Source organism: Ahaetulla prasina, chromosome 3, assembly GCF_028640845.1.
Source record: "Ahaetulla prasina isolate Xishuangbanna chromosome 3, ASM2864084v1, whole genome shotgun sequence".
Classification (NCBI taxonomy): Eukaryota; Metazoa; Chordata; class Lepidosauria; order Squamata; family Colubridae; genus Ahaetulla; species Ahaetulla prasina.
In genome coordinates, this window is record NC_080541.1 from 44,382,123 (window position 1) to 44,398,626 (window position 16,504).

The 16,504-nt window shown below is 37.2% G+C and overlaps 1 protein-coding gene across 1 annotated transcript; it reads left to right on the plus strand.

Annotated features, from left to right (window-relative positions):
- Positions 1–1,114: 1,114 nt before the first annotated feature.
- Positions 1,115–16,129, plus strand: VCPIP1 (valosin containing protein interacting protein 1). The gene is made up of 3 exons (XM_058175684.1): positions 1,115–5,443; positions 10,149–10,235; positions 11,315–16,129. Exons 1-3 carry the CDS (start codon positions 2,776–2,778, stop codon positions 12,187–12,189), a joined length of 3,630 nt encoding a protein of 1,209 aa, XP_058031667.1. The 5' UTR covers positions 1,115–2,775; the 3' UTR covers positions 12,190–16,129.
- Positions 16,130–16,504: the final 375 nt, after the last annotated feature.

Sequence of the window (16,504 nt, forward strand, 5' to 3'; positions counted from 1 at the left end):
TCGTTGTCCTCGAACAGGGATGCGGTTGCCCTGGTAATCCTGCACCCGGAGCCGTTGTTTCTGTAGCTTGCGCTGCGATGTGCGGCAAGGCTTTCACAAAAGTGTCCCAGGACATGATTGTGATAGCTGATCCTGTGTCTACTTCCAGTCGGCACGGTACGCCTTCAATTGTCGGGTTTGTGAAGATCTTTTCTTGATGCGGGTAGCTGCGTGGTCTATGGTAACAGTCATTCGGTTTGACTTCGCTCTTTCTTTCCTGGCCAATCGCGGTCGCCTCGCCGATCTCGCGCTCTGATTGGCTGGTTTGAAATTTCGGCGGGAATGTGGGGTTTGCATCTCTGACTCAGAGCCGCTCTGATTGGCCGATTTGAATTTTCGGGAAGGTTGGGGTGCTCGGCAGACTTGAGCCAGGTGCCCTTCCTTTCACACCGCCGCAAATGGCGCCCTGAACTTACATCTTTGGCGCTGATGTCGCCCGCAACTTCCGCATTCCTCCGGTCTTCCTTGTCGATTTTCCGGTGTAGTGGACTTCTTCCTCCTCTTCGCTGGTTGACTCACGATAGGTTTCTTCGTGGTGGACTGTGCTCGCTTTGCGCCCGCCATCGGCGTGAGTCGCTTTGTAAGGTGTCTGCTGCATGGTTGGACATCTCATGGGCTCTGGCTTCGCCCAGAGCGTTTGCCAATGTCAGGTTGCTCTTGGCTAGCAACCGTCTCCTCAAACGGATGTCTCTGACCCCCGTATAAGTTGTTCCAGCAGCTCTTCGTCCAGATCGCGGTACTGCAATGCTTGGAGGCTTGTCTCAGGGCTGCCATGTAGTCGCTGATAGACTCGCCTTCCTGTTGCCTGCGCTCCCCAAACTCGTACCGTCGCACCTATTTGGACGGGGCTGGTGCGTAGTGATTCTTCAGAAGGGTCTGAAGGGTCTGCCACGATACGGAGTGTAGCGGTGTTGGCTCCGCTAGGGCTTCTGCGACGGCGATGACTGCGGACCCACAGTGGCTTATGAAGTAAGCCCGTTTGCGGTTGTCGGAGACTCCTGTAGCTCGTTGCCTCCAGGAAACTTTCAAACGGGTCATATATATTCCCCATGTCTCCTGGGCAGGGTCAAACGGAGTGGGTGGCGTGTAGCCGGTCATCGCTGCATTCGCCATCACCTTGCTGGGTTTGATTCTCGTAGTGAGTTCAGCTCTGTTCTGGTGCTCTGCCTCAAGATCCCACCTTCGTCGCCAATGTTAGGTTTGGGTATTGACGAGGCAGGAGACCAGGTTAGTGACAACAGCTCTTTAATATAGTGTGACCCAGCAACACTCTGGAGAAAAACCTCTCCTTATATACACTTCAGCCTGAGGCTGCATCCAATCAGAAGCGAGATATTTCCCGCCTAAAACTCCCGCCAAAACTTACAGTAATACATTACATACATTATGACATATGAATAGGAAATCAGTTTGGTTTAGTGGTTAAGCTAGAATAGGTTTCCTCAGCACTGGTCTCTGGCATACCAAAAACTGGGCCAAACAAACAAGGGAAGCCCCATCCGTGGGATACAGGCAGCACACAAAATCATGCCCCCTCTGGTCCGTGGAAAAATCTCTCTCCACAGAACTGGTCCCTGGTGCCCAAAAGGTTGGGGGCTGCTGGGCTAAAAACTGGGAAACCCTCCTGCCTTAGCCATGAAAGCCAGCTGGGTGACCTTGGGCTAGTCACTTTCTCTCAGCCCAATTCAGGGTTGTGGGAAAAATAGGAGGAAAATGTATTGAAAATGTTTGCTGCTTTGAGTTATTTGTAAAATAACTCAAGGTGGGATACTAATAAATATCTTTTTTAAGGCCTTCATTGCTACCCTACACTGCCTATCAATCTAATAAACAGCTCTGGCATATCTCTGTGGCAGAATTAATATATTATTGCATACACTTTGATTGACTGCCATCTACTTCATCAACTGTTTCCTGAGTGTCTGTATTATAGTATATATTTCTGATGGGAACTGCAATAAATACTGGAACTAAAACACACAAAAGGTAGTACAAAATATATATTTGCCTTAATAGTAGCTGCTGAATTCAGGAAACAGTTCTTGAGTGATATAACACAATCCTCCTTACATTGGCAAGACAGTTAACCCGGTTTAGATACCCTTCACATCGATTGAGGAAGGGAAAAATGTTGTTTTTCGCACTAACTAGACAACTTTTTCACATCAAATTACGATTCACGAAAAAAGTCACGAGGCAACAGCAAGGCATTCTAGGAAATATTCATTTCAGTTTCCATTCTCTTAGAAGCTCCAATGTTTTCTTTGAAACGGAAACACTACATTTCCCAGTCGTCTTTGTTGAAAAACATTTTTTCTCTCTCTCTCTCTCCCCCCGCTCTCGAGTTTTTCCTGTACGGTGTTGCATGCCGGTAGTAGTAGTTTCCGACTACCCCCATTCGATATCATGCCGCCTGGTTTCCTTGGAAAAGAAAACTACAATTCCAATCTGCCTTAGCCGGTTGCGCTTGCGCTGTCTGCATGGAAGGAGGGAGGGGAAAGGCCGTTACGTCGCGGGCAACGGCCACGGTAGTGAAGAGGCAGTAAGCGGTAGTACCGGAGGTTTACGTGTTCGCTGCTGGATTTGTCCCGAGTAATAAGAAGAGGGCGAGTTTTGTCAGGTTCTGTGCGTGTGGTGGAAAAACGGGGATGAAGCTGTGAGGGGGTACGTACCGAAAGAAGTGGGGTGAAAAAAAAGAGACCAGCCGCAGGCAGGCAAAGGAGGAGGCGCGAAGCGATGTCTCAGCCGCCTCAGCAGGAGCAGCAGCCAGTGGCAACGCCAGTCCCGAAGAAGAAGGACCGGCGTATCTTCTCGGGCACTTGTCCTGACCCCAAGTGTCAGGCGCGCCTGTTTTTTCCGGCGCACGGGCCTCTAAGCAGCGGGAGCATCGAGTGCACGGACTGTGGGCAGCGTCATGAACAGCGGCAGCTGCTGGGAGTGGAGGAGGTGACGGATCCCGACTTGGTGCTGCACAATTTGCTGCGGAACGCACTGCTAGGAGTGAGTGGGGCGGGGCCCCCTAGAAAGAACACCGAGCTGGTGAAAGTTATGGGCCTATCAAACTATCATTGCAAGCTGCTCTCGCCCATTCTGGCCCGCTATGGAATGGATAAACAGACGGGCAAAGCTAAACTCCTAACTGAGATGAACCAAGGAGATGTTTTTGACTGTGCTCTTCTTGGGGACCGTGCCTTTCTTATTGAGCCTGAGCATGTTGACACTGTAGGATATGGCAAAGATCGCTCTGGTAGCCTCCTGTACTTGCAGGACACCTTGGAGGATATTAAGAAGGCTAATAATAGCCAGGAGTGCCTCATCCCAGTCCATGTGGATGGTGATGGCCATTGTTTAGTCCATGCAATTTCCCGAGCACTGGTTGGTAGGGAACTCTTCTGGCATGCTTTGCGGGAGAACCTCAAGAAGCACTTTATGGAGAATCTCAGCCGCTATAAAGCCCTTTTTCATGATTTTATTGATGCGGCAGAATGGGAAGACATAATCAATGAATGTGACCCCTTATTTATTCCTCCTGAGGGTGTACCGATGGGTCTTCGAAACATCCACATTTTTGGACTAGCCAATGTTTTACATCGGCCCATCATTCTCTTGGATTCCTTGAGTGGAATGCGTAGTTCAGGGGACTATTCTGCCACATTCCTTCCTGGATTGATACCAGAAGAAAAATGCATGGGGAAAGATGGCATGCTGAACAAACCAATTTGTATTGCTTGGAGTAGTTCTGGGCGTAATCATTATATTCCTCTGGTTGGAATAAAAGGTGCTGCTTTGCCTAAATTGCCTATGAAATTACTTCCTAAAGCTTGGGGAGTGCCTCAAGACCTTATTAAAAAGTATATCAAATTGGAAGACGATGGTAGCTGTGTGATTGGAGGAGACAGAAGTTTGCATGATAAATACTTGATGAGGCTAGTTGCAGCCATGGAGGAAGTTTTTATGGATAAGCATGGCATTCATCCCAGTTTAGTAGCTGATGTACATCAGTACTTCTATCGGCGGACTGGTGTGATAGGAGTTCAGCCTGAAGATGTTACAGCAGCTGCTAAAAAGGCAGTTATGGACAACCGACTTCACAAGTGTCTCATTTGTTGTGCTCTTTCAGAACTTCATGTTCCTCCAGAATGGCTAGCTCCAGGAGGGAAGCTTTATAATCTTGCAAAAAGTACCCATGGTCAGTTAAGACCTGATAAAAATTACAGTTTTCCTCTGAACAGTTTGGTATGTTCCTATAATCCTGTAAAGGATGTACTAGTACCAGATTACAGTTTGAGTAGTCTGACTGCCTGTAACTGGTGTCATGGCACATTGGTACGTCGTGTGAGAAGTGATGGCTCTGTTGTATATTTGGATGGGGACAGAACTAATACTAGATCAACAGGTGGCAAATGTGGATGTGGATTCAAACATTATTGGGAAGGCAAAGAATATGACAATCTCCCTGAAGCTTTCCCTATTACTTTAGAGTGGGGTGGGAGAGTGGTAAGAGAGACAGTGTATTGGTTCCAATATGAAAGTGATCTATCTCTGAACAGCAATGTATATGATGTTGCAATGAAGCTTGTTACTAAGCACTTTCCTGGGGAATTTGGTAGTGAGATTCTTGTCCAGAAAGTTGTCAATACAATTCTGCATCAAACAGCCAAAAAGAACCCTGATGATTACACTCCTGTAAACATTGATAGTGCTCATGCGCGAAGAGCCGATGATATGCAACAAGGACAAGATTTGGCATCTCAGCTTCCAACCAAAATTATTCTTACTGGACAGAAAACAAAAACACTGCACAAAGAAGAACTGAATATGAGTAAAACTGAAAGAACTATTCAACAAAACATTGCAGAACAAGCACCTATAATGCAAAAACGAAAAACTGAAAAATGGAAGCAAGTACAAAAAGGCCCAGCTAGAACTGTGTCCCCCGGTACTATTCCTGATGGGTCATCCTCTGCACCTGCTACTCCCACCAAAACTCCTTACTCTCCAATATCTACGAAAGAAAAGAAAATTCGTATAACAACAAATGATGGGAGACAGACCATGCTCACTTTGAAATCCACTACAACATTTCTAGAATTGCAGGAAAGCATAGCTAAAGAATTTAATATTCCTCCACATTTGCAATGTATTCGCTTTGGGTTTCCTCCCAAGGAGCTGCTACCACCTAAGGAAGGGCAAGAAAATGAACCTGTTCCTCTGCTACATGGAGATAGAATAACCATAGAGATTCTTAAAGGGAAGGAAGATAGTAACCAGGCTAGTTCAATACATTCAGCTCATGTTGTGAAGCATGATGATATTGCTGTTACTAGCAGAATTTCTTCCAAGGAACTTCAAGAACAAATAGACAAGGAAATGTACTCTTTGTGTCTTCTTGCAACATTTATGGGTAAGGCAATACGAATCTCCTTCTATATAAGTATAGAGTGTAAGTATAAAAATATTTGTACAGCTAGAAATGTTCAGTGTCCAGATAAATTCTTTAGTGATAATAAAAACACTGTCTTTTACCATACCGATTACTGTAGGTTAGGAGCATTTTAATATTTAAGTAATGCGGCAATCCTGTATTAATTTAATTTTTTAATTTTTTAATTTTTTTTTAATTTTTTTTTACATTTATACCCCGCCCTTCTCCGAAGACTCAGGGCGGCTTACAGTGTATAAGGCAATAGTCTCATTCTATTTGTATATTTTTACAAAGTCAACTTATTGCCCCCCCAACAATCTGGGTCCTCATTTTACCTACCTTATAAAGGATGGAAGGCTGAGTCAACCTTGGGCCGGGCTCGAACCTGCAGTAATTGCAGGCTACTGTGTTCTTAATAACAGGCTTTTACCAGCGTGAGCTAAACTGGCCCCTGGGTAGTCGGCAGGATTAATTAATTGAACTCATTGAAGTAATTGTTTAGAGAAGGACTGTGCCTTAATGAAACTTTGAAAAACTATTAGTTGCAAATTTAGACAAAACCCCTTATTTTATTTCACTTTTTCTTAAATGCTATTTATGAAGCACTGATACAATGCTCATAAATGTCAGGTGTTGAAATATTTTCTGATATATTCAACATAAATTTTCTCTGTTTAAAGTATAATATTATTGTACATTGTTGTACATTGGGGCATGTTTGTTGTTTATACGTTTTTTATAGCGAATTCAACTCAATGGGGAATTAGTGTTCTTAAAATATGCATTTAAATCTGAAAATTGCTCTAAATTTATATTCACAAAGTTGATGTATTAACAAGTTATTTGTTGTATTAAGCACTATCTGCTATTTGGCAAAATCTACTAGGAATTATGCTTTAGAAACCTTTTCACATAAATTAATTGGTGATGTTAACATATTAATTTAATGTTTTGCAGCTCTTATAACTGGTTGCAGGCTGCATGACATATAGAAAGCTGATTGATATATTGGTCTTAAGCATTATATTACTGCAATTAAAAAAAACACCTTTGGATAATGTTAGAATGGCCTCAGGTTTCTAGAAAACCCTCCAAGAATGTTCTTCCTTTTATTATCCCCCTTGTGGCACTGTTAGTGTTCTTTATTTTGAAATGGACTTTCCAATCAAGTCAATATAAATAAAGCAGTGCAATTATTTTTTTTAGTGAAACTTCATTGTGTAATGAATTGAAAGCTTAACAATATGTCTTATATCAGAGAAGAACAATTTTATTCTTTCAAATAAAATCATACTTTCAATGACCTGGATGACTGAGAATCTCCATAGACAAATTTTCAATAAAAATTCAGTCCTTTTCCTGGAATCAACTTTTCCTCTTGAATGCAAGTTGAAAAGATGTAAGGAAGAGAAAGTAGTTTGCTTGCTTGCTTGCTTGCTTGCTAGCTAGCTTGCTCATTCATTCATTCATTCATTCATTCATTCATTCATTCAATTTCTGTAGCCATCCATCTCAGCCACTGACTGTGGGCGGTTTACAATTCAAAGAATATATTACAGTTAAAATACTAAAAACTTTTTAAAACACTAAAAACACTAAAAACATTGAGATTAAATATACATAGGACAAAGATACTTGGTCAGTTAGCAATACAGCTTGGAAATGAGGCCCTTAACATATTCAGCACCCCAGGCAGGGAAACATAGACAGGTTTGGGTGTCTTACAAAAGTCTAATAGGTTTGGGGCCATTCTAAACTCTGAAGGAAGGATATTTCATAGAGCAGGTGCATTGCAGAAAATGCTTGTCTCTAATCCTTGCTAGCTGACACTCTTTGGCTGATGGGATCTGTAGCATGCCCATTCTACTCAATTTAATTGGATGGGTAGAGACCCTTGGAAAAAGTTAATCCTTTAGGTATCCTTCCTTACTCTAAATATGGTATCTAATGTTTCTTCCTTATCTTAATATATCTAAATGGATAAGTGAGAAATAAAAATTGGGTTAATATAAATGACAATGCTTCGATATATGATAGAAAAAATGGAGAGGAGGAAGATAAATAAGCGTGCATCTAATATATGTGTGGCTGTATGCATTTGACTACGTATGAAAAGTGAACGTACTATGATAATTTTTTCCAACCTGGTTTACTACTGTCAGAATTGGTGACCTTTATAATAATTATAGAAATAGAAATAGAATAACAGAGTAGGAAGAGACCTTGGATATCTTCTAGTCCAACCCACAGCCTAAGCAGGAAACCCTACACCACTTCAGGCAAATGGTTATTATGTTGGGTCCAATGCATCTGGAGGCATCAGACTGGTGTTTGTTATACTGAATGATGTATTTTGGAGTGACCTGACTCAAACATTACAAATCATAACATAAGTAAATACCTTGTACAAATGTATGCTCTATTCTTTATTTATGAACAGAACTTACTATTCTTATTATTCATTATTCAAACTAATAACGTTGATCAATTATATCTAAATTTTGGATTATTAAAATTGGATTATTACGAATCATGTTATCGAACCATTATTTAGTTAACTAGTTTCAAGTAATGCTAACTTATTAAAGTTTGGACAAAACAGGAAATTGTTCAAAAGCAGAAACTATATGTCTCCTTGTATGCATCAACTAAGAAAGTCAAGAGAGCGTCTTAAGTTTGAAATAAATATAGGTATGCTGACACTCTTTTTTCATTACTTCTGAACTGTGTCACTTGTGTTAACTAATTGCATACAAGATGCTGTCAAGTTATTTAAATATGAGTTTTAAGACATGGTGGACGGCTTGGCAATGATTTTTTTAAGTGGAATACCGTTGTGCCACAGAAATGGCAAGTCATGCCCTTGATCTGGTTTTCATTACAGATTGGATTGGGAATAGCCTAGCAATGGAAGGAATTACTGTGACCTTTTTATCAGGGGTTATTTCCTGGATTAATCATAAGTATTTCCTCTTAGAAATGTGAAAGTGTTCATATGTATCTGAAAAAGATTTTTATAAGAGGTCATCTTAGATTGAGGCTGAATGTAATATGAAGACAGGAAAATAACCTGTTTAATATTTTTAGAGGAATGAGAGGTTTGCTTCAAATTCAGAATCATATTCCTTTCAAGTAAATATATTAAAATGGTTCATCTCCAGATGTTTATATATTCTGACAGATTCTTGAATTGCCTGACATGTAGGAGGAGAGTCTATAGTTAGTCCTTCATGACCTTATACCTTTTAACAAAACTTGTTAGTTAAATTGCGTGGGACATTTTTCAACTAGTAAAGCTTTGTTTCCTGTGAATAGTCTACATTTACTGAGACACGTTAAGTAATCTTAAAGGCAGTTTCAAGCATAGAATCTAAGTAGAGAAAAATTGAATTTTTGGCTTCAGCCATAGACCTTCAAATGGTGTAGAATGGCAATAATTTGAAAAGAAAGATATGGTTTGGTTTTAAAATGCTGTTAGAAGATAATAATATTCTTACTTATCTGTGATGTAAGACAAATGCTTAATCCAGTGCAATCAATTTTTCTTGATTTTTTTCTTGATTTTTTTCCAGAAAATTGTTCTTATTGTTTAGCTCTGTATGTGGTAAGTTTTAAAATGTAAGTAGTGAAAGTAGGAGAAATGGGGTAGGATGAATTAAAATGGCCTTTATTGTGATGGAGTATGAGTATATTAAAAGTAGTGTTTCTTTAAATTGGACTGATTATTTTAAGGACATGGTCATTCAGTTTTTTGGAAGCAATATAGAAATGATTTGCCATTCTCTTCTGGGCTGTTTCTTGATTTCCTTATCTAACTTGTAGCTCTAGTAGACAAAGTGAACCATGTTCTGCTGATCTAACTTTGAGACAGCCACATACAGTAAGCACTTCAAGGGCTTTCTCAGGTAATCTGTACAAAAGATGCTTCTGCTGGAATTGCTGGTCTTGTTACAAATGCCTTCTGGGCATGCCTGGAAGACTCCTGAAATAGCTGTGCCGAACCTTAGTAGGATATAGCAGCCATGATCTTTCAAGAAGTTGCAGTCCTAGTGTGTGTGTAGAGTGTTGGGATTTGCAAAGTTCACTGAAAGAGAATGGAGTGCTCTGCAGAACAACAGAATGTTCTGTCCTCTCTCTGAACCATGCTAAAATTTAGCTGGAGTGTACTTCTGGATGATGTTTGATGGCTTTTGGAACTCCCAACAAGCCTGGGCAGTTTGCAACAGTTAAATAAAGAAATTGCAATAAAATCAAAAGGTGATAGGTGAGACAGACCAGATGGGGTGAAGTAAAGGGTCTTCTTTTCCCTTGCCAAATGCTTCAGTGAAGAAGCTTCATACTTATTCAGAATAACAACAGAGTAGAATAACAACAGAGTAGGTCCATCCAGATCTCAGAGGAAACATCAAGAGGACAAGTGCCTAATCCAAGACATTTAGAAGTGGAATTCTTCTTTACATATCTGTATCATGCATTAATTTGAAATATTTATATCTTCCTTTTTGCAAGGTTTTTGAAGGCAACTTGCAGTTAAAATACAGTATAAGACACGATTTCCAATGTTACTTCTTCTTTTTATAAAGAATTAAGAGAACACATCATCCTGATTTTTAGAAAACATGGTATAACTGAAAAAGTTATCTGTATTCTGTTTCTTAAATTAATTTTTACTTTGTATTCACAGGGGAAGATGTTTGGTCTTATGCAAAGGGGCTTCCTCATCTGTTCCAGCAGGGTGGTGTATTCTACAATATAATGAAGAAAACAATGGGTATACTTTCTAATTTTATGTTAATGTATCTTTTCTACCATGCTGTGCTTTATATATTTAACACTTTGGTGTTAACTACCTTAGACAGATATGTCTAATTATCTGTATGCTGAAGTTCTTGATCTAGAACCAAAATCTGAAAAATGAATTCAAGTCAAGAACTGAAAAGGACATTGTGATAGAATTAAAATGGAAGACAAATGTACTGTAAAACTTAAGGATCTGAAGACTAGATGTGCTGATATTATTTGGTAATAGGATTCATCTGTCACTTCTGCTATCGCTAAGGTGAGGGAGACATTATATGTTTCTATAATGGCATATAATGTGCAAGATGGCATAAGCTGCAAGATAATATTGTCTGCTTTCCTTAGCCATATTGGTTCCTATCCCATAAATATATTTGTCCACAAACTTTATAAGGGAAGAACAGGAACTAAATTTGGCGCTAGAATTGGATTTCCCTGATACTTTCCTCCCTCATGACTTTCTGACTATCTTTTCTCTGCTCAGAAAAAATAAAGAATGCATTTTTAGATGTTTTATTTTGATAATCTTCACCTTAATTTAATGGACACAATTTATTAATTAAAATTTATCCATTTTCAATATTGCATATTGTTATTGTAGAGATTGTCTATCACACATTCTTAATAGCCTCTTACTGAAGTTTAGACTACCATTGTGTTCTTTCTGAAAAAGTAGGAAAAAGATAAAATAGTAATTTGCCCAACAAGACATACTTATCTGTTTTATTAAGATTTATTAATATTAATTCTGATATGTCCTGTACTTTTTATGCAAAATGCCCATGTATTAAACTAAAGTATGTATTTTTATATACTCTTTATTATGGCTATATAAAATTTCCAGGTTTAATGTCAATGAATGTTAAAGAGCAAAGTCCACATGCACATTTCACTAGGGCATTGAATCTTATTTAGCCAGTCTTCTATTCTTTTTCATTTTGCATTTTTTGAATGTATTTGGAGTATATAAATAATACTTTACTTTTTTATATTTCATGCTTTGATAAGCTTTATTAAAAGTCATAAATACACATTTTATTACATTTGCAGGTCTGGCTGATGGTGAACACTGTACTTTTCCACACTTGCCTGGCAAGACCTTTGTATACAATGCAACAGAAGATAGATTGGAACTTTGTGTGGATGCTGCTGGTCATTTCCCTGTAGGTTCTGATGTGGAAGACTTGGTTAAAGAGGCCCTAAATCAAGTACGAGCAGAGGCTTCTTCAAGAAGCAGGGAAGCAAGTCCTTCACATGGACTGCTAAAATTAGGTAGTGGTGGAGTAGTTAAAAAGAAATCAGAGCAACTCCACAATATAACTGCATTTCAAGGAAAAGGCCATTCTCTAGGCAGTGGAGCCAGTAGCCAGCAGCTTCATCCAAAAATTAGGGAAGCTCCACTTGGAAGAAAGCAAAACACAGGTACAGATTTCAATACCAGTTCTGCTAAATTGGACCCTTCCATGTATACAGGTGATTCTGGAAATAATGAACTTATACGGATAGCTCCTGGAGTAGGAACAATGAGAGATAGTAGACAACTTGATCCTAATTTAATTGAGGCACAGCGGAAAAAATTGCAGGAAATGGTTTCTTCAATTCAAGCATCAATGGACAGACATCTGCGAGATCAAAATACAGAGCAATTGGCAACAAATGATTTTTCTCAAAGGAAATTAGAGGCAACAAGTTCATCAGTTAAAACAAAGAGCCCTCAAATGAATTTAACTGAATCATTTACTTTATCAAGTGGCAGTGGTCGTTTGAATACAGAAATAACTGATAGTAACATGTCAAATGCATTGGCAGCATCATTCTCCACAAGATCAAAAGCCCAAAAAGGAAATTCAGTTGAAGAGCCTGAAGAGATGGATAGCCAAGATGCAGAAATCACTAATACAACTGAGCCAATGGATCATTCATGAAATGTCTAACAGCTGATATCAACCATAGATTACTGTGCAAATGTAGTTTGTTGGCTGGACCACATTAATTTAGTCATTGAATCTTGTATGTTTCAAAGATTATATGTTACTCATTGCATGATAGCAAGTGTGTGATAGACAGTAACTTTTAATTTGACATTCTGCTGCCAGGTTAGCTCTCAGTTACCTGTATATTAGTTATTAGAACAACACTGAGAAAAAATATCTGCTGTAGTTGTGGATTATCTCCTTTTTTTGGTAATTTTTATTCCATTAAAGTCTTAATCTTTCAGCCCCTATGAAATCATTAAGATATTTTTTCAGTTTGATATGTGAAAATAAAACCTGACAATGTACTTGTTTGTCAGATAGTGGTCCATATTTCATTAAACAACATTTGCTTATACTTGACATTTGGAATCAAATTTATATCTGTTAGATAGGTCAAAATGCTGAAGTACATTTACTGATAGTTCTTTAAAATTGTAAAGGAAGATATGGAAGACAGTATATAAGAAACATAAAATAAAGATGTCTGAGTTATAATTCCTTGCTTTATTGGCAAGCGATAGTATGTTTTGTTTTGAGTTGCTAAAATGCTATAGTATGTTTTTACATGGTCAAAGACAATAAAATGCAAACATTTTAAGAACAGAATAATAAGAATTTGATTTGGTTCAGGAACATTTTACAAGTAGGCTTGATTATCTGTGATCCCTTCCTATGTTGGATTAATCAAATTTAACAGAACTTTTATCAGGGGTTTCTCAGTGAATTAATAAAAACTTTTAAATTCTTTACACCTAGGACATACTTAAAGCTTTTTGTAATACATCACGTTACTTAAACTGAATCCACTTTAAGCGGCATGTTCACCAGATCTATTTTTTAAGAAAGAGACACTGTTTGCTTCAGTAAAGCAGAAGTTTTAAGTTGATACTAATGTTGCACTTTTTGCCTCTTCGCATATTTCTATTTATGTGCATTATTACTACTTCATCTGATAATAATAAACTTGAAAGGGTGAAAGACAATATAGAAAAGTATAGGAAATAAATCTTAAGTTCACAGTTATTATCCAGGGCTTGGGCACATGACTTTTTCTGTCAATAAATTTATAATATAAATACTTGTACTCTTAAAGTATGTTTAAACTTTTTGCAGTTACAATCACACAAAATTACTAAGGAATGCTATGATTAAATACCCCCCAAAAGGGAAGGCTTATTTTTTTATGTGGGAAAGTTACTTAGAGAGAACAATTGCCTCAGTTCACTTGAATATCTTATGCATTTACATACCATTTGTCTTTTCTCCTAAGAGGAAATCCTCCAGATTTTATCTTGTATTGCACTATTTGTGTATAAAGCCTTCAAACCACACTTTCATGAATGAGTAATTTTAAATATATAATTTTGCTCTTTAAGAAGTAAAATAAGTCAACATACAGTTTTAAAATTGATCCAGGCAATACAAAATAAGATGCCTGCATAATCAGAAAACTACTGCAAACTGCTAGCAAATACACAACCACATGGCCATGACACCAAGAAACCAGTTGTGCATTCATAAGGAATTCATAGGGTGAGAAGTATTTCTGACATCGGCTAAGTCTATAATGAATTTCAAAACTAGCATGTAACAGAGTATAAACTGGCTGATATAAGCAAGAAAGCAGCGGCGCTTTTTCTGAGCAACAGGACATCAACACTGGATATCCTTTTTAAAAAATCTGGCTTCTGTTATATAATGCTTGGAATTATGGTGCTAGAGCTGTTGTGAAGAAAATACTTTTTGGCAATGATAGCATTTCCATAGGGCTTACATTTCTAGGACTGAGTAAAAACAATGGCAATTTTGTATTGATTTGAATGTAAATTGTTAAAATGGTTTGACAGTTTAGTGACTTTTTTTGTAATGAAGAAATAGAATAATGATTCTAGGGAATAAACAATAGGATCAGTATCATTTACTGAAAATTCATGTATGAATAGGATAAGTTATGAAGCTGGAAAGGCACAAGTAGCTTTTTAATTTTAATCTGGTTGGTTTGACTAAGAGTTAAGTATTCTTTCTGTAGAAACTTTTCTTTAGGGAATACTCTTAATTTTTTTTCTAGGCAGAGAATACATTCTTCATTTTTGTATCTTTTCCTTTGTGTGACAAGAAATTTTTGAAACGCCCAATTAAAAAAAAAAACAAAGACTTAGGAGCTATGTGAATTTTTCTGCTGCATCTGTAAATGCTTGGTAAACATTACATATTAAGGTTTAATATTACAACTGTGCACACGAAGTGTAGGCTGATCCCTATCAAAGTTAATGAGACTGAGGTGCACAAATATATGCTCAAAACCATTGACTGTAATAGCATCTTGTTGCAGCTAAACTGCTGAATTTCAGTAAGCTTGCATTCTTATAACTTGCTGTAGTATTGCCTGTTTCATGATTTAATCAAATATGAAAATAATTAATGGAGAAAAACATTGAATCTGGCAAAAGAAATAGTAATGATGTCTGAACTCAATTTCCTTAAGAAATAAGTAGCATAACTATATCTATCACAGTTTTCTTGAAGGGAATGGTATCCAGTTTGATAATTGGAAGATCATGATTTTTTTGAAGTCAGACTGCTGTTCCTTTCAGGTTAAACAAATTTGTTATTAAATAGCAAAGCAATTTTCTCTGTAAATAATAATATAAATATTAGTACAACAGAAGCTTGGCAGTATTCAATGTACTGGTTTACTAAGAGAATAGCCTCTGTGTTACCAGAGGAAAAATGCAAATAAAAATAAAATGCATTTTAGAAATTGCTGGCATTAAGGCATTTTGCAGGTTTTAATTTAGATGTAAATGTATTTTATGATACATTATATCCCCTTGCTACATTTCTGTATTTGTTGGAAACTTAAACATAGACCATGTGCAATTAAAAATAACATCCTATGTGCTGGAGTTGGACTATGTCTTCTTTAACTTTTGAAGATTTGTACTCATTATTTACAAAAGAAAAAAAAGTAACAAAGATTCTGATTTTTAAAAATGCAAAATATTTCTTATGTTCTATTTTTCTTCTGCAACTTTAAACATAAAAATTCTAGTCACTTGGTTGAAAATAACAGTATGTTATAGGAAATAGGATATAGGATTTCCTGAGTTATGCTTTCTATTCATTGTTTTAGTAAAGAACACAGAAGAGCATTGCTATACTTTTGTTCTAATAATGCTATATGGAAAATGTAGCTTTTTGAAGATCAAAGTGACTATTTTTTCCCATCAGAAAAGAATTTAATTATGATACAGTAGTCTAGCAAAGCGTTTTGATGATTGTTTCATCATATCCATATTCAGCTCAGCATATAAAAGAAGATCTCAATCTATACTGGTTTTTCTTTTAGATAATTTTGATATGCTGGTTGTTAGAACTTCATCAGTAGCCTGATAGGTGGAGTTGTGTATTCAAAAATATATCTTCCAATAATTTTATTAATATCTCATAGTCTTTTACATTTTAAGGTGCTGCATTTAAAATTCTTTAAGTCAGAATTCTTGCTTTGCCCCCATGATTGTAGCAAAAGATTGAACTGTAACTGATATTTTTAGATTTTATTTTATTGAGGATTATTGCCAGAAAAGAGTGCACTTTTGGAAGTAATTGGATTTCTAAAAAATGTATATTAAGCATTAGCACTGTATATATTTAGGATATCTTTTAAAATGGCAAGTGCTTTACATATTGAATTAAACTAGAGTAGTAATGATACCATGTTCACAATGCTGGCCATTCAGCACATTTGAATTTTATTTGTGATTGCTGTACTAATTTGTTTTTTTTAATTTGTAATGTAATAATAGTGTATTATAACCGTGTATTATATTACATTTTACTGTACAGTATTTTGAATTTTCTTTGATTGCAATATTAAAAATCTAAGCCAAACAAATTTTTTCTGGTCCTTGGTGTCAAGTTACTGCTACTGAGGTGATTATTATAGGCCAACTTTCCATGCCTTTCATCAAAGCAAATTCCTTTGTATAGGGGAATGGGAGTAATAATGCCAGTGGCATCACTTTGTTAAACAGAACTACATCTTTACACCTAAGTAGACTTTTCAGCTGTTTCTGTGTTTCAGAATGCCAGTTATTTAGGGACATTTTAATTTGGAAATTTGTTAGTTGGACAATACAATCACATGTATTATTTTAAATTCTTACAGATTAGAGAGCACAGAGGTATACATATAGAAGTTAGGTGTATTAGAATAACTTTTTCAGAGGACTGTTGATGTGTGGTCAAAAATGGGCCTGTGCAT

What these genes read in the sequence shown, in the direction of transcription:
- VCPIP1 (XM_058175684.1), top strand. Translation starts at nt 2,776, where the DNA reads ATGTCTCAGCCGCCTCAGCAGGAGCAGCAGCCAGTGGCAACGCCAGTC. An exon ending in TCTTCTTGCAACATTTATGG is followed by an intron (nt 5,444 to 10,148) that starts GTAAGGCAATAC and finishes TTGTATTCACAG; the next exon opens with GGGAAGATGTTTGGTCTTAT. An exon ending in TATAATGAAGAAAACAATGG is followed by an intron (nt 10,236 to 11,314) that starts GTATACTTTCTA and finishes TTACATTTGCAG; the next exon opens with GTCTGGCTGATGGTGAACAC.